The following is a 19044-nucleotide window of genomic DNA, read 5'->3' on the forward strand; positions in this document are numbered from 1 at the left end:
TGGTAGAGAGGGATGCAGTGTAACTTCACGTTCTCACCACTCTGAAGTTTAGCCATTTCTAGCAGATGACTCCACTGGAGTAACTGCAGCCTTCATGCCACATACACATGGGTCAGTGGAAGGCAAACAGAACTAGGCTCCTGTTGCAAATTTGCTGACTGGCCTTGCTGCAGATAGCCCCGCCTGCAGTTTGCAATCTGGGGGCGAATGTGGAGCGGGACCCGTCGTACAGGATGGTCAAGCAGGAGCAGAGAATTTGCTGCAATCCCCGTGCCACATTTATGGCACAGCTCAGTTGAGTTACTGGCAGACTTGATACATTGTACAATTTTGGCACAGCATGACAAAATTCAAGTTCAACTTTACAGTCTTTAAATCTAGGAACTTGATAAGTAGCTTGAAAGATATTAGAAACATAGAAAACCTACAACGCAATACAGGCCCTTCAGCCCAAAATGCTGTGCCAAACATGTACCAAGATCGATCTTAGGTGAACAGGTTTTGACAAATGACTTTATAAAAACAGAGGATATAAAATATGGTTCACTTATGTTTAAAATATTACAAATGACAAATCACTCCAGCTTTAACATGTTCCAGCAGAACTTCAATTATGTTGATAAACTCTCAAAATAACTTTGGGCCGCAGACATGCAGATGTGCAATTTAAATCCACCAGAATCTCTGCCGTTAGAAGAACTAAAAAAGAATGCTTCATCTGTTTCCCAATAACTGAGCAGGTGTTTTAATTGAAACTAATTGTTAAAATGAGTAAACTTGACAAATATGAGTTATGCAGAGATAAAGCATGTTATTGATACGTTCACTTTTACCACTGAGATTTATATGCTTCTCATTTTAACATGGTGGGGCTAGATATGGAAAATCCTGACTAGGCTTTCGACTGTTGAGAGGCCCCAGCTTTGACTGACTGCATCTGCTCTTCCCCAAGGAGCTATTCTCTAAAATTCTCAAGAGCCCTGTCAAAGAAAAGCATACCCAAAGCATTAAGGCAGATCTAATCTAATTGAAAATTTGCATAGGTAACATAACACTCAAATTTTCCTTTCCTTTACCTGAAGTGTAATTGATTTAACATATGTAAATGTGTTGCATACTAGCACCTTGCTTACTCTAAGTTTTTGCATAATTATCAATTGCATTTAATATTCAGCAGATTAAAATATATATTGTCATAAGATCTTAAATGGAAAGTTATTTTAAACAAACACTAGGTCAGCAGCCACCTCCACAAGCTGTTCAGTGCAAGATTACTAAATACCCAAAGCATAACAGAACTATTATAACAAAAAGCACAACTTACTTTCAGAGATCACTGTCACCAACAGAAATATAATTAAATTACTTTATGCTAAAATTGTTATTGTAACTGGAAGCTGTGCTGTTGGCTGCCCCCTGCTTACAGTTGCGAACTAAAACTGATGGCATAACTAACTGAAGCAAAAATAATTCCACAAACAGAAACCTGACAGATTTCAACTCTGATGATAGGCTTTCCTTGAGACTGACAAAACAAAATTACAGACTATGTCTTTAATTTCAATGTTGTGCTCAACAGAAACTTGCTGCAAGATGGTGGCTATTAATTCAGCTTTGGACCTACTTCCAAAATAGTGGATAATTAAATAGATAGAAGAAAAACAGATTTAAATGTTGTGGCAGAGAAAAAGAATAGCAACATAAAATCAAAGTGAACTAAAAAAGGGGAAGACAGGAAAAACCAAACACTACAAGCTCAGAGAATTTTAATAAATGCTTTTGTTATTATTACAGTGCAAACCAATGCAGTTTAGAAAAGGGAGCCTCATCTTAAAAACTGAAACAAGAATAGTGAATAATTTGCATTCTTCAAGAATTAAGGCATTGCACTTAAATTGTAAAACAATTAATGTCAAATAATTCCAATTAATGCAGAACAATATTACAAGATAACATTCAGTGGGATTTGAGAATTCAGTCTTAAAACATTCAGTTTTCATATTATGTGAAACTAATACTATGATAACCCAAATACTATGGTCAAGAATTGAGGAAAAACTGACAGTAAATTTTCAAAGCTATCCCAAAGTGATGTACACAATGACAAATAAAACAAACACTGTGTCCAACGCACAATACCACCAACAAGGTTATTAATAAACAGCTTTAAAAGAATAAAAACTTCCAAAAGCACTAACAGGAGGCCAATCAGACAAAAAGACAAGGTTTAAAATCAAATTAAAAGCTTTGTCATGCAGTCAGGAGGGAAGTAAAGCAACAAATACAGGAAGTGGAGGTGCCTTAGCATCTGAACACCAGAATGAGAATTAAGATAAGCAGCTGGTGAACCTGCAGCTAAATATTACTCATTCAACACATGATGTAAACAGAATAGACCAGCTCAAGAACTGAGCTGCAAGATTCTGGATAAGCTTGTTTAAGGATAGAAGGTCGCAGAATGGTGAAGTAGTTGAGGCTGAAGAGAACAAGGAGGAGCACTTGTAAATAATCTTTGGTACTACAATGGAAATATGCAAGCATCTGAAGCAATCTATGGTTTAACCGAGTTGACTTATGAGGAAAAATAAGGACAAGTTGTAGTACTTCAATTGCAAACTATCCTTGTATTACAATCATGCTCAAATGAGTAGCATTTTGATGTATGAATTACTTAATATTTAATGATCACAGAAATTAATGTCCACCTGTAGTGAATCTGCAAAATCCTCCTGGGACCATTACTGTGTGCAAGTTTTATCGTTGGGTATCAATCTATAAATAACTAAATTGAGTTACCATTTTAGTACTTTAGTCACTCCAATATTTGTTTTATAGGCATTTACAACTATTCAAAATCATTGTGCTTAAATAGCTTTTGTTAAGTATAGTGAATAAGGCTAACTTCACACTATTTAACCATAATAGACTAAAATTCGAAATTAAAATTAGAAAATTACATTGTATCTGGGCATACAATAAATTTACACATTTTTTTCACGAACCTAAGTCAACCATTAAAGTATTGCAAAAGAAAAAAAAAATCTACAGATGCTGGAAATCTGAAATGATATCCCCCAGCATTTTCTAGTTTTAAGCAACACATCTACTGTCAATGACCCTTTATTAGAACTGACCATTGACTTGAAATGACAACTTCTCCACTGTCCATCTGTATGTTTACCCCAGCACCTAATGAAGTACATCAACGAAAAGGGATGGAAAGTGCCAGAGCTTTGTTAAAGAAGGCTACACTTTTGATAAACAATGCCATAATAGAAAATTGTCATTTCATTTCAGAAATTCAGAAATCCCAGGAAACAGGTCGAGTTACCTTTCTATTTACCTTAAGCCTATAACATGATATGACGCAAGCTGGCATGGATCATTCACATTAGTCCCTTTACCTTCACCATATTTCCCTGTGGTATTGCAACTTCTTCCCTTACACACATGCCAAACTTCTATTTGATTCCTCTTTAATCACTGAACTACACCAAAGGGAAATCACCAATCAGCACCTCTTTGCTTAGCTAACAAAGACTATTCATACACAGCTTAATAAACAAGAATGAAGTTTTGTTGTGTGAATGACTAAGTATTTTCCCTTTTATCACCAGCACAACCATAATTACCCTGACATTGTAAAATAAATACACTATTAACAATTAATACACAAAGCACTGTATGTTACATGACTGATTTAGAGATGGGGAACAATAGGTTTGTGGAATATGCTTTCAATGGATCTAATACCTTTTAAGGCATTTTTGAAGCAATAATTATCAATTAATTTAAATATTTGGTAGTGCTGTAGCCTTTCAAGTGACCCAGGTTCAACCCTGATCTCTGGTGCTGTCCATATCGAGTTTTCATATTCTCTATGTAATCACACAGTACGTAGGTTTCTGTCATATCCTGAAGATATACTGTTTGGTAAGTTAATTGGCTATTGCAAATTATCTCTGAGTTACAGGGAAAGAATGAATTGGTCAGGAATGCAGGAGAAAGAGGGGAGATTTAATAGAGGGATAGTAAATTATGAAAGGTCTAGATAAAGTAAATGCAAGCAGGCTTTTTCCACTGTGTTTTGGTAAGACTTGAAGTAGAGGTAATTGGTTAATGGTGAAAGAGAAATGTTTAAGGGGAACTACGTCACTCAGAGGGTGATGTGAGAGTGGATCGAGTTGCCAGTGGAAGTGATGGCTGTGGGTTCAACTGCTACATTTAGAGAAGTTTGGATAAGTACATGGATGGTAGGGATAGTAAGCATTATAGTCCAAGTGTGGATCAATGGGTCCGGGCAGAATAACAGTTTGGTATGGACGGGATGGGCTGAAGGGCTGTGTTTATGTGCTGTACTGTTCCATGACTATATTATAATAATGACAACTGATTTCAGTTAGCAAGGTCCCACAAACAGCAATGTGATAATGATCAGATGCTGTCTTTTTAGACATGTTGACTTCAGACTGTCCAGGGCATCAACGATAAATGCCCTCCAATTCTCAAAGTAGTTGTTTGGAACTGCTTAGGCTTGTTTAATGGTGTAGTTGTAATTGGGGTTTTATGCCTCATCATAAAGACAACGCTATTGACTATGAATGAAGCATTCCTCCACTGCACTAGCACAAGTTTAAGAATTTCATGCTCAAGACTCTCAAGAGACTTTAATCCACAACTTTTAATTGAAATAAGTCCTAGAAACAAATGGCAAAAAAAAGCAAAGTCTGATGCTGAAGTTGGAGATAATTGAAAATCAGTGCAGATGAAGTACAATGTCTTCTTCTGGAATTCCATGGAGTTATAAAGGGAAATGCAAGTTGAATCACATCACTTCTTAGACTGAGTGACACTTGGTTCATAAAACCATTAGGTGATTCTGCTCTCATCTCTTTCCTCCACTTCTCATAATCCCAACCTTAATTTACCTTCCTCACCTACTCCTCCCTTTTCCCTCCAATCATACACATACACCTTCTCCTATGGTCCACTCTCCTCTCCTATCAGATTCCTTCCTCACCAACCCTTTTAGCTTTTCTACCCACCTGGCTTCACCCATCACTTTCTAGCTATCCTCCTTCCCCTACCCCCAACTTCTTATTCTGATGTCTTCTCTCTTCCTTCCCAATCCTGAAGGATGGAATCCACTGAAACATAAAGTGTTTATACATTTCCATAGATACTGCCCTGACCTGAGTTCCTCCAGCATTTTGAGGGTGCTGCATCAAGTTCAAAAACATGGAACCAAGATACTGAAAATGTAACAATAATGTGTGACAATTGGACCATGCTGTTTATGGTAATGTACAGAGTTTCATGTCAAAGGCTGCATTGTATTGAAAATAAAAAAGTACTAAAGAATGTGAAACCATGGACCTAATCGGATATACCTTAAGACTTCAAAAATAAAACCAGCATTTCATAAATAAATTGTACGATACCATCCAGTAGCAATGTTTCCATTTTAATAGCCAGGCAAGACAATTGACTTATGTGCAGGTCAACAGGTAGCTAGGAGAGCTAACAATGTTATCACAGCCTGGGGAACTGAAGTTAAAGGAAATCACATTTCTTTTCTCAGGACATTAGAGAGAGATCACATCTGAACTTTTGTAAAGCCTGGACTTACCAGGAATTATAGTTTCCTTCTTTAAGGAAGATGTTAATGCAGTTCAGGTTTATAAATCTACTACCAAGAATGCATGGTTTGTTCTCAAGGAAAGTTTGGATGGCCTAGTTCTGTACTCACTTAGAAGTGCAACATAACAGACCTTTTGACACGATGAATGTGGAGGGAATGTTTCCTCTGCGTGTCAAAACTAGGAATCATTGTTTAAAAATAAGGTGTGACCCATTAAAGTTAGATGAAGAAATTTTTGTGCAATGCTTGGGTCTTTTCGTCAGAGGGTGAGTTTGAGTATTTTTAAAAGCAGGGTGCTAGATAATAAAGCAAAGAGGGATAAGGGTGAAAGATTACTGCAGGTAAAAGGAAATTTAGGCTTCAAGCCTGAATTAAGTGCCCTACAATTCCTAATGCATAATAAAAGGCAATCAAATTTTCCTCACTTTTCTCAATGTATCTGTTGGTTACAGAATCTGAGCTTCACAAGCTACAAATATAAACATAATTCAGATTAATTGCATATTCAATAACAGGTCCAATAATTACAGTTCTATGTTTCACATTATGCAAATCCAAACAAACCTTGTTCGTTTCATTTCCAATGATATGAAGTCTTCATCCACAGGAGCTGAAAGTTCCAAAGATCCAAGGTCTGGGCCCTGTTTTTGGGTGGGCCTGGACCTGCAGAAAATATCAGTGTAAAGTCTAACAGACTAATTGAAAAAGTGGCAAACGTTAGCACTGCAAGTTCAGTTTTTTTTAAAAAAGCTAATGGAAATAGTTGTCAAAAGTTAAACCTGATGGCTCTAGTACAATATTGACCTTCCAAACCAAATTTTAACAGTTTTAGGAGGTTCTATGAACTATACATTCCCAAGAGATTTAAAACAAAACACCTTTACCACACTGTTAGATGTGAATACAAACTCTGAAAAGCCCAACCCAGGAGATAACCAGTGGAAAATTCTAAGTCACACTAATGAAACTATAACAAAAAAAAAACTGACGAGAATCTCAGATGATTATTTTTCATCCTCCAGGCAACCTCAGAAATATTATCAACACTAATATACTAATAAGCCAAATACCTCCAGCCTTTTCTGCAATTCCTGGCTATTTCATGATCTAACTCCATATACTTACCTTTATCTCATATTGCTTGGTATTTGTTTCATGGGTAGCTTTGCATAAACTACAATTTGTTGAAGAATACTCAAAAATTCCACGAAACTACTCAAGTGGACAAGTAATTTCCCTCACTTGATTCTTTTGAGATCTGGCTTTAAATTTGAATTGGGAGATTGTAGATATCCTTAAAAAATATTGATAAAATGACTGAGATTGAAAGGCAATAACTCTCAAATGGTTTCCTTCCATTTCCTACATCCTTCAAAACCTTATTTTGATCAAATCAACTCATAACCTAACTTAGGGGGAACTGGAGCAGACTTCACATATGGCCTCACATCAACCCTTTGAATCCAAGTTCCTGTTAGATCTGCACTGCATCTATCCAGGACAAATCTAAGTGTGATGCCTAAATCTGCTCTCAATGCTCCTGATATGGCCACAAGGGGGTTAACATTGTTAGAACTCAAATGTATAACGGAGCCCTCAGGAACAAAGGCCAAAATTCCATTGCTGTTTTGATTAGTTTTGCACCTGTAAGCAATTCACAATGGAAGAACATAGACCTCCAATACTTCAAATGTTCAGTTAATATTCTTTATTAATCCCGAGTTTGCACAAAAATAACAATAAGCTGTCTGTTCTGTAGAAAACAGTCACACTTTTCTAATTTTTGGAAATCTCACGCTCAGCTTTTTAATTGCTTTAAGATGTTACTTAAAACTGACCCTCATATCCTTTTAAGTCATGTGGCTTGATCCAATTTTGGCTGGCACCATTATCAAAAGCCACATATAAAGATGCCATGTTAATGTAATTTGTTCACCAGTCAAACAAACTATAATGCCAAGCTTACACATGCTTAGAATGGCATTATTACAGCTCCCCAATGGCATTTCTCTTACAAGGATGTGGGCATCCAGTGTAATCTCTGACCAGAGTAAAATCAATATCCTTTCAGTGTTTTGTTGAATATTTCTTGGTGTTTTTAAAAGGGGATAGTGAAATTTCAACAAATAAACGATTGAAGATTATTGTCAGGCTATAGAATCAACTTAAAAAGGAAAATGGGTTTTGCTGGAGAAACTTCTACAAGAATAAAGAACAAAAGCCATTATATACCCATTTGATTCAAAACTCAAAGGATAATTTGTTCAAGGACAGATTTTTGCACTCTTTATTCAGAGTAAACTTGAACCTGTCAATCATTTCAATACATGACACAGGAGAAGCCAAAAAACACAACATATTGCAGGTTCCAGAAAGGAAAGCACAAATGAGTATGAATTGTTACGAATCTCCCCTTTTAGGTTACTGATTTTTTTCCCACTTTTCTAAATGGATAGAAAATGCTTCTCAAAGCAAGTAATATTTACAGATAAGTACACTGGGATTCTCTTCAATGCCTCCTAATGGGTAACTGGAGTTGCTGAGATTTGCAGAGTGTCTTCTCAAAGATCAAAGTAAATTTATTATCAAAGTACATATATGTTACCATATACAACTCATATGTTTTCTTGCAGGTACACTCAGTAAATCCAAGAACCATAATAGAATCAATGAAAAGATCACACCCAACAAGGTGGACAAACAGCCAATGTGCAAAAGCCAACAAACTGAAAATACACAAAAATAATAATGATAATAATAAATAAATAAGCAATAAATAGAGAACCCGAGATGAAGAGTCCCTGAAAGTGAGTCCATAGATTGCCAGAACAGTTTAGCGATGGGGCAAGTGAAGTTATCCCCTCTGCTCAAGAGGCTGACGATTGTGGGATAAAAACTCTTCTTGAACCTGGCAGTGTATGTCCCGAGACTCCTGGACCTTCTTCATGACAGGGTCCCTGATGATGAATGCCACTTTCCTGCAACAGTGCTCCACTGTAGATACACTCAATGATAGGTAGGGCTTTACACGTGATGAACTAGGCCGTATCCACTATTCTTTGTAGGATTTTCTGTTCAAGGGCACTGGTGTTTCCATTCCAGGCTGTGATGCAACCAATTAACATACTTTCCACTACACATCTGTAGCAGATTGTCAAAGTTTTAGATGTCATGCTAAATCTTTACAAACTTCTAATGAAATAAAGGTGCTGCCGTGCTTTCTTTGCAATTGCACTTAAGTGCTGGGCCCACGACAAGTCCCCTGAAAAGGTAACAGCAAGGAATTTAAAGTTGCTGACCTCTTCACCTCTGATCCTCCGATGTGGACTGGCTCATGGACCTCTGGTTTTCTCCTCCTGAAGTCAATAATCAGCACCTTGATCTTGCTTACACTGAGTGAGAGGTTGTTGTAGCACCATTCAGCCAGATTTTCAATCTCAAGTGACAGTCAGGCAGTATCAGTACATATGACTTTCGAGGTCACGGAAGGGGCAGAAATTATCCAGTTCAGACAGACAGTTCAAAATGAGAGACAGTGGATGACCTGATTTTTTGGGTGTCTGTTCACAGAACTGTCAGGGCATTAAAGGGTGATTGAGACTATTAATACAAAACAAAAACTTTTGAAGAGTCAATTTTATAATTACAAGGCTTCAAAAAGCTAAATTTTGTCATTTTAAAATAAAATTGCAGCCAATGAAATAAAATTGTGTTTATGCAATATAAGTTAACTAATTGTTTAAAGCAGTAAGGCAAAAAAGTATCCAGCCTTTACAGAGAACAAATGCGCTGTTACTTCATCTATCATACCAACGTGGGTTTGAATTTTCATTTTATAATCAATAATAGCTAATTCCCTAAAATTTACTGCAATTATTTTAAGGGCTTATAAAACATTCAATATATTTTTAAATGTCAGAAAACCAAATAGTGAAAATGTAAGCAGACTGTCAACTTTGAATTGTCAGGTAATATAATAACTTGCAATTTAATTGCTTTTTATCATAGAAACAGTTGATAATTTGCTTTAATCTTCTTTTCCTCAGTAACTCTTGCTAACTTGACAAACATTAGAACTAAAAATAAATCAATTTAAAGTCATCAAATTCTAACTATAATTCAACAGCATCAACCACACATGGTTACTTTAAAATTGCCATTAAATGAAATATTAAACCTTCAAAAAGCTACAATTTTCATAATGCTATATAATATGCAGCTGTTACCATTAAAAACATTTCTTTCGGATGCCACTTGAGCATTAAAACAATTCCAACCTTCACATTTCAATTCAAAACTCTTTGCTTTCATTTCAACTGCACACACCCTCCCTCAGCCACACAGTTATCAGTTGGCAGGAATCTGACATTCAGTGCTAAAAAGCAATTCAGATACCAAGGACATCTTGATCCCATCTACCTCCATCCTAGCTGAGAATGACAGTCACAGATCAATACTCGAAACCACCTCTCTTCTTAAATATAGTTATACAGAGCATCCTTCACACTGCTCAGGCCAAAATTTTTAACAGACCATACATTAAATCTGCTGCTACTTGCCAGGTTTGATTTTGTTTGGAAGCAGATAGTGGTTTTACCTATTTAAAATCATTGGAATAATTTTAGCACCACTTTTGTAATTGAAAACAAAGCATGTTAAGCACAAGTTATTCATAAATATAGCTTAACTGTCAATGTAATAGTTACATATTTTATTTTATAAACAAATTGGCTTTACATTTTTAAAATAAAGAAATATAATACAAAGGATATTCAAGGACAAATCTGCACATTTTCCTGTCATTTTACAATGATGGAATGATTCCTGAATAATAATTAAAGTAGTGCAAAATACAAGTTGCTGATTCAAATTAAGTATGACAAACACCTCTCCAAGGATAGATACCATAAGTTTCCACTCTGATTTGTAACTTGACTCACTCTACATCCTTTAAAATGTGCCACCCTTCCAAGGAAAAACATTTCACTACATGTTTCTCTGCATTACACTCAGCTGCCATGTACATCTGCCCATTTCATTGCTATTTGCCTCATCAGAGAGTTTCTGATTTGTTTCATATCTGCTAACAATGAAGTCAGTCCAGGCGCCACAGGAAATTAAGATGTGAAATATTTAATGAATTTACTGGGCTGCAACTGAATCCCAAAATAATGTTACTTTAAGATAGCAAGCTTTTACAAGTTCAAGATAAAGCTAAAAAAAAGTTCTGCCACAAGTAGAAATCCTATTAACTAATCTTGTATCACAGATTAACTATACTGGCATATCAAAAATAAAAAAAAATAATTTGAAATGCTAATCATACAAAGGACTATGCACTATTCAAAGTATGTATGCACTAAGGTTTTGGCGAACAGATTTGCAACTGAGCAGACATTTCCCTCATGCCAAATTCAAATTAGATTTTTTGAAAAAGCTTAAACAATGATCACTAAACATGGAAATTTCACAAATGACATAGCAATTATCTCTGAATTTTTCAACTTGGCTAAATGAACTCAGAGTACCTCCAGCATTTTTTATTTTATTTCCAAAGTTTAAGATTTCAGTGTGACTTAAGTGAGTGACAGAAAATACAATGCAGTCAGCAGGAACTACCTTCACCAATCACCATTGCATTTAAATCTTTGAAAATGGTTACATAGCCAATATTACTGCCAAACAATAAATAACTTTACACAAAACACAGCCAATGCCAGAAATCTGAAATTACAAACAGAAAAATGCAACAATATTCAGAAAACCAGGCAGTCATTCACAGAAAGTTAAATGTACCAGCCTTCCATCAGATCTGATCACTTTCACAGATTCTATTTGAAAATATATGATCTAAGCTTAGTAGGTCTTCGAAGGTTCTGTTAAACTGAGCTGATATTTGATTCTATGGGATTCAAGATTGACAAGAATCATTCCACATATCCAGTTGTCCATGGGTTATACAAATGCAAATATTCCCAAAAAATATTTTACACTACTATTTACTGCAGATTGTAATGCAAATCATGGGAAACTCCATTTGCAAATAGCACAGAGCTGGGATTATGAATGTTAAACAAACAGAAAAATATTTTCCAAAGATTGCTAACTGAATTGATAATCACAGGGTATGTGCATCTTTGTATCAATTACATTCTTATTCATTTCTTACATTTATTGTTATAAAATATTGATAGTTCATTCCCTGGCAAATAAAATAATCGAATTGAAAAAACGATCAGCTGAATTCGTATCTCCTAACTCAAGCCTCTGTCATGACATGTCCACAGTTCAAACTGCTGGCCATCAACTGATCAAGCATTACAGACTGAAAAGGTAACTAACCAATAACAGCAATGGGTCTTGGACTGCACTACTACTCTTGACTAAAAGGTTAAAAATTGAGAGCTTTAACAGGAAACATTGCTGAAGGTTACACAAAAGGAGATTAAAACAGCTTCAAAGTTTACAAGAACAATTTAAATTCCCAGCAATTACCACAAATGTATGAAATGTAAAGTGCTGGAGACACTCAGCAATTCAAGCTCCATCTGTGAAAAAAGAAATAAACTTAACACTTAAGGCAAAAGGTTTCATATGTTCTGATTAAAAATGCTCAACTTGTTTCTTTCTTCAGAAATGTAGCCCAACTTCCTGAGTGTTTATGATGTAGAGAACATACAATTTCAATATTGTTTTTGAAAGGTTAAATTAGAAAACTCCACTCACATGTGTGGGTTCTGAAAGTGAACTCCTCCTGTTGGATTTAATGTGAGCCTTGCTGTTGTCTTGAAGGCAGGGTTGGCAAAATTCAACTTCAACGCTTTGCGTTTAACTGCTTTTTAAACAAAAAAATGACAAAAGGGAACAGAAAGATATGTTAAGTCACACAAACCACTGCACCTTGGAAATTAATTTCTCAAAACCTAGTAACTAATGGCAATTGAAAACAAGGAAATATCACAAACAGTTTTTTATGAAAAGTTAAAAAATATGCATAGGCTTTCTTGCAGGTTTAACATAACTGCACTAAGCAGAAAAGGAAAATACACCTGTAATGTACATATCAATGCACCATCTACTTTGCTTTTTATATTTAAATGCCAAATGCTCTGCAGAATACAACTGTACATTTCAATTCAGGAAATCAAGATATTAACCTACAAAATCATTTGATTTTGCAATACATAAAGGAAATGAATCTGTTACTGTTCAAGGACACAAGTAAATAGGAAGTACAAAAAATCTACATTAAATCCTGTATGAATTCCAAAGTTCTTTAGAATTAAGTAAACAAAAATTACCTTTTTATTCAACATTTAAACATGAAGTGATTAACTAATTTTAACAAGATCCTCCATGCATTTTGTGGAAGTTTGAGTTTTCAAAATATAATCCTGACTTAGAATGCAAAGTAGCTGGTAATTACAATTCTGCAGTTCTTTTTTTAAACAGCAAAAATGAGCCAGAAGGTAGATGAGTATTTTTAAGCATACAGTACCAAGCTTCTCACCCAATATGGTTCAAGAAAAAAAAAGACCAGTTAAATTTGTATCTCCTAACCCAAGAGCTTTCTGGTAAATTTTAGCATTAATTTTCCATAACTTCAAAATGCTTGGTCAAATAAATCTAAATTAGGAAATCAATCCAAGGACATTCTAATGTAGGTGGCTCAGTTTCTGAGGCCATACTCTGTTGCTCTTGCCATTCTTGGTGACAGAAATTGTAGGTTAGGACTGACAATTGCAGATCACGCATGTACCTAGGGTAGTAGATGAGGTAGCCAATAAAATTTTTGATTTACCCTGGGTGTTATCAAATTCTTGAGTGATGCTGGAGCTCCTTTCAAAGTGTAGAACAGTTGATTACATTTCACACTTGTGTGCTGTTGACCACTTTTCACAGCAAACTAATCTGACTTGCTCTTTAGCCACGTTACTGAGGCAAATATAGCTAACAACAGGCAGCAACTGCCAGCATTCAACTGTTCAGTTGTTAATTTGCATAGATTAGAGCTACCATTCATTTCCAATGGGAATTCTTATTGCACAAAGGGAAGATTTTTTTATTTGTATACATTTTGCTTATTAAATGTTATCGTTTTCCAGGACTGTCCAGGTCCTCAGGACTAACAACTTTCAGATCACTGATAAACGATCTGATAAACCCCAGGATATCAATGGTGGGAACCAGCAAAAATTTTATTTGGTCTGGAAACGAGCCTGGGAAAATGATATTGGCTTCAATGAACTGAAAACTTTTCACCACAAGCTACACATTAAACTGCACAGGTTGAGATGACCATTTAAGGACAATGTTATTTTGCTTTGCAAAAAACAAAGAATGTAGTATAGCTCCAAATAGCAAATGTTTAATTGTCTGCATCTTGACTTCAGCAGCAATTAACTGAAAACCTGAATGAAATAACTACTATTACATTATGAGCTACACACCCTTTACTGAAGTCATTGATGCATGACTACAGCAGTATTTCTATTTTCAATGTTTCACTTGGGAGCTGAAACTGAACTCCAACTGTTTTATCTGGTTTGTGCCTATTTAAACTTTAAAAAAAAGGAGAATGCTAACAAAATCTGAATGCTTACAACAAACAAGTTCACAGTGGCAAGCTGCATGAAAAATAACATTTCCATGACACTTCCTCTAAGTTTTATTTTCCAAACTGTTTTATTAAGAAATAAAAAGACAGTTTAGTAAATATATATTTACTCTAAATGCTCTACTTGCTCAATTTCCTTTTTAGTAGGAGAAAAAGGGATTCACCATATTTCCATCTGCTGTATCAGTCACTGTGAAAAATGCAGTCAGCTGGTCTCCCTGCAACATCAAGCCCTGATAACAGAAAGCTGCCTATAGAAAGAACTACATTATGAAACTGAGGTACTACTTCAGACTAATCCTCACTCCACCCCCCACCAAAGGTGTCATGGAACCATGCAGAGATCTCCAGAGTGACAAAATCTGGGCAATCCTCAAAGTAAAATTAATTTTTAGTAAAAGACCTACAGTATGTGAAAAGATCTTATGTTTAAAAGGCTCAACACTGTATTGGTATGCTATTGTCTTTCACTTGTTCCATATTTCAATCATTCTTCACACTTATAGAAAGAATATCTCTCAATAAGGAAGGTCTCAGGGATCACTAACATACAAACCAGTGCTTCAAGTTTTGCTTTAATATCAGATGAGATGGTTAAATAAAATGGTTATAAAACTGTTAGAAATAGTGTACGTTTGCCATTTTCTTTTCTGGCAATACACAATTTTATCATGGTGGGAAAACTATTCAATTTTTTGCTAAGATCAAGAATAGAAGCTCCAGTGAGAAACAATTTAGTACAAATAAAAAAGAATAGTCAATTATCTTATTGCTGTGCTGTAGCATTAAAAGGCAAACAAGCAGTAAATAATTCAAGTTAAACTTTGTCAAATATAAAACTGATACAAAAATCAATGCATTTTTAAAGACGCATATCAAGAGTACAAAGTACAAATAACTATTTAAAATGGCACTTGGCATTTTTTGAAGACTGCAGAATTATTCTGACAGAATGCCAGTTTGTCAAGGCTACGACAGCTCTCAGAGCAATTCAGTCAGTCTCATTCCCTTGCTCTATTCTCCACAGCCCTGTAAATAATTTTGCCAAACTACCTAACCAGCTGGTTCTTGAAAGCCCAGATCAACTTCATTTCTACCACTATCATAGACTGATTCCAAAAACTTCAGTTTATCATTTTAAATTCATGTAATTGTCTCAATTTCTTTTAATTTACTCTGAATTTAGGATTTTGCACACCTCTATCAAATAGCTTTTCAGCCTTCTTTATTGCAAGAACAATTACTTCAGTTTAAACAAACAAAATCCCTTGAACACTTCCAGTAAAGTTTTTCTATACTCTCTCTAGAGTCAAATCTTTGCTTAAGTTTGATCATGTGAATTAGTTGCAGATGTTATTTCTCTCCACACATCAGGCGGCAACCTTGCCGTTTCTTAAACATTTGTCTTGTTTTTTTTTTAATGAGGCTAAGATGCTAGCTCAGCGCTCAGCCCAGCACAGATGTTAAGCATGCAAGGGGTCGGCCAGATTCGAACCCAGGACAACTCACCTGGAAGTCCCATGCAGATGCACTACACCTCTGGCCGGTGAGAATTTAGGTGTAGAACCCCACTTATAATCTACCCTGTTACATTGTCTTTGAGATGTAACATGGAAGCAGGCCCAACAATACAACAACCTACATTTTTGTCTGAAGCCACTAATAATAAAATTCAAGATCTCAAATGCATTACTCAAGATTTATGTGCACTTTCATTTAAACCCCTGTCCTTGTGCAGCCTTATGTCATCAAGTCTTAAGCATCTGCCCTGACTATCTTTGCCAAATTGCATAAATCCACATTTGCCCAAGGTTTTAGTCCACACATAGTGTAAGTGGATTCCAGTGAATTGGATCACATTGGGACCAGTCTGTTTTGGCCAAGTGACTGCTCCAGGTAACAAAGTTGATGGAAATAGTTTGAAAAGATATTTAAACCGCTACCATTTAACTGAATGACAAATTAAGAAATGAAATACAAAAAAATTAGAACATTGCCATTCTACAACAGTACTATAAAGTTTTATCAGTTCATAATAGTTAGAGGAATTCATACAGTGTACACTGCCGTGTTCATTTGATTGACTGTAAATGATCAGTGCAGATAATGGATTACCTCCAAACAATGTTATCAACCATTGTATCCTCCAAAGCTTCATTTTCATTCTATCATTAAAGATGATTATTGATCCCTTCAAACTCTTCCTTCTAACTTGAAGTAGTGAAATTGTTTCACTTTCACTCCCAGCTTGAATGTTTAATACAGCAGTAAGCAACAGTTCTGATTGCTTATTTCTCACTAATTATCTGTGACAAAAATTACAGCTATCTGAACACACAAGTGACACTATTTAAAAATTATTCGCTGTAAGCATGGTGTAGTGTCTTACGGCCACACGTGAATGACGCCAGTTCAAAACTGTTCAGCAACAGTCTCCTGTCCCAATTAAGTGGCACCGTGCCCAAATTAAAGAAAGGAAATCCCAGCTATTTTCTCAATTAGATTTTGTTCTTTGAGATGTCCCAAATAAACTGCTGCCCCGATTAAACGATGGTTCAAATTAACTGGAATCCACAGTATATAATATACACACACACGCTTATATCCCCTGTTCATCACCATTTCCAAATTATGTGCCATTTTCACATTCTGAACTTCTCCTGCATTCTCATATTCAAGTAGTTCATAAAATGATAGTTGTAGCCCTGACACAAACCCAGAAGAAACACCACTTGTCTGAAAAATAACCATCCACCAAGACCCCCTATAGCAGGGGTTCCCAACCTGGGGTCCATGAACATCTCAGCCAATGGTAGGGGTCCATGGCTTATCCTATCACCTGCCATTAAGCCAGCGTCTTAACCATACAGTCATTGAGCTGTGGACCTTGACTTTATGAAAATACAATTTATGTGGGACTTTGTTAAAAGCCTTTTGAAAATTCAGATGTTTACTGCATTCCAATCAACATTTATCACATAAGATATTGAATCTGTTTAGTCAAATGATTTGCAAATGAATGGCAGAGTGATGGCTTTATTAATTCAAGCTGAACTATCCACATTTAAAAAGAAAAACAATTTTCGGCGTAACTAGCCTCACCAAAAATTCAATAAATTTTCACTCCACCCATTATTTCTATTATCAGTTGATACTTTGCCTGCATTCTCTTCCTTAAAGGGCTTATTCTGGTCCCCCAACTTTAATAGTGTAATTTAACTGAGTATGGCACCATGGAACCCTGATTAAAGCAAAGTGAATAGGAATCTTGGAGGGGGGGTAGAGGAGTAGGAGAATACTCTTGCTAGTTGGAATCATTACTCAGCACAAAAGAAGGCAGTTGCAGTAAATGGAGGTTGATCATCTCAGCACTAGTTTCTTAAAGTTGTGTACAAGGCCCAATCATCTTCAGCTGCTACATCAAAATTCCCTGCTTTGGACTTCAAACAAAGCCAGAAGCAAGGATGTTTGCTGATGACTGCACTTTGTTCACCCTCCCAGTCATAGGACATACTGAGCAACCCACACTAACTGCTGGAGGAACTCAACATGGCAGACAACACCTATGGAGGGAAGTGGTCAGCTTCTGAATGAGACCTTTCAAGTTGTCAAAGTTCTGTAAATTCTCTCCATTTTTTTCCTTCTCTGCTTGTTCTAAACTTTTGTATACAGAACTAGCTAACTTCCTCTCTTCATATGACAGCCCACAATCTCAGAAATCAGTTTGGTGTATTTATACTTTATTGAAGTACGTAGACTAAAACTGCAGCTAACACTACAGATGTTGTTTCACCAGAAGCCCAGAGAGAAGGAAGGCACCGTTGTTCATAGACACAAAACCTCATGAAGTCAATCTGTCCACAGTACTCTACAGTACCTCCATCAGAAGAACTGCAGAGAGTTAGGAGCTGGCATACCACCAGCTAAATAGTATGGGATAGGTAGTAAATGGTACTATTAGTAGGACCCTTATTCCATGGGAATTAAACACTCAAAACTAAAGCTTTGCAAGTGATGATTGAAGTGTATAATTTAGCTGAATTGCAATCATGTCTACATAATGTTACCAGCAGATAAACAGGAAGAACGTGACCTCTTGGTACTGCTCATTCTCCAAAAAAATTCAAGTCAATAGATAAATATTTAACCAAATTAAACATTTGTTAAAATTCAATGCAGTTAAGGTTCTACTGCAAGAATTCTGATAACTACATTCTAAATTATATTCAGCCAATATACTGTACAGCTCTAAATTATGACTAATATGACTAAAACATGCATTATCTTTCGCTGGGCAGAAATAATGAAGAAAATGGCAAACAGTACATGCTATTTAACTTCAAATGTTAGGCACTTTTTTCTTAAACTTCTGCTGATAACCATAAGTCCTTAAATAAGAATAGTACAGCCAATTTTAGATGGGTATTCTGAAAAACAGTATTTTGGGTCAAATGAATTATCAGAACATTTGCACAACAGAAATCTGAAATAAAAAATGCTAGATATACTAAGTCAATTTCTTTATCTTGCCCCTTCAAGTACAGTTTTGATTACCAATTTTTCTTTGTTTTAGTGAAAGCTAAATTGTAATCATGCAAACCTGATTAACTCTGGTCTCCTTTTGAAAATTCAACAACTGGATAGTTGCTTAACTAGGTCACAAAGTATACAGGACTATTTTGTGCTTATTCCAGGGCTTGTCTGGAGTTTGGAAAAGACAACACTCAAAATATACACAATTACCTTTAGCACAACAGCATTATTCAACTTCCCCATTTAGTATGGT

At 35.7% G+C, this 19044-nt stretch overlaps 1 protein-coding gene across 9 annotated transcripts in view; it reads right to left on the reverse strand.

Moving 5' to 3' along the window:
* The window catches only part of map2k4a (mitogen-activated protein kinase kinase 4a), a 140210-nt gene that overhangs the window by 61312 nt on the left and 59854 nt on the right, over positions 1-19044 (reverse strand). For 3 of the 9 annotated variants that reach the window (XM_073025859.1, XM_073025861.1, XM_073025857.1), the window contains 2 exons: positions 12368-12476; positions 6206-6304 (listed from right to left, as the gene is read on the reverse strand). The exons of 1 other annotated variant lie outside the window; for it this stretch is intronic. In XM_073025859.1, the coding sequence (XP_072881960.1) occupies positions 6206-6304; positions 12368-12476 (208 nt within the window). The remainder of the gene's footprint in view (positions 1-6205; positions 6305-12367; positions 12477-19044) is intronic. 5 more of the 9 variants (XM_073025860.1, XM_073025862.1, XM_073025864.1 and 2 more) reach the window with 3 other exon arrangements.

This window comes from Hemitrygon akajei, chromosome 22 (genome assembly GCF_048418815.1).
Source record: "Hemitrygon akajei chromosome 22, sHemAka1.3, whole genome shotgun sequence".
NCBI lineage: Eukaryota > Metazoa > Chordata > Chondrichthyes > Myliobatiformes > Dasyatidae > Hemitrygon > Hemitrygon akajei.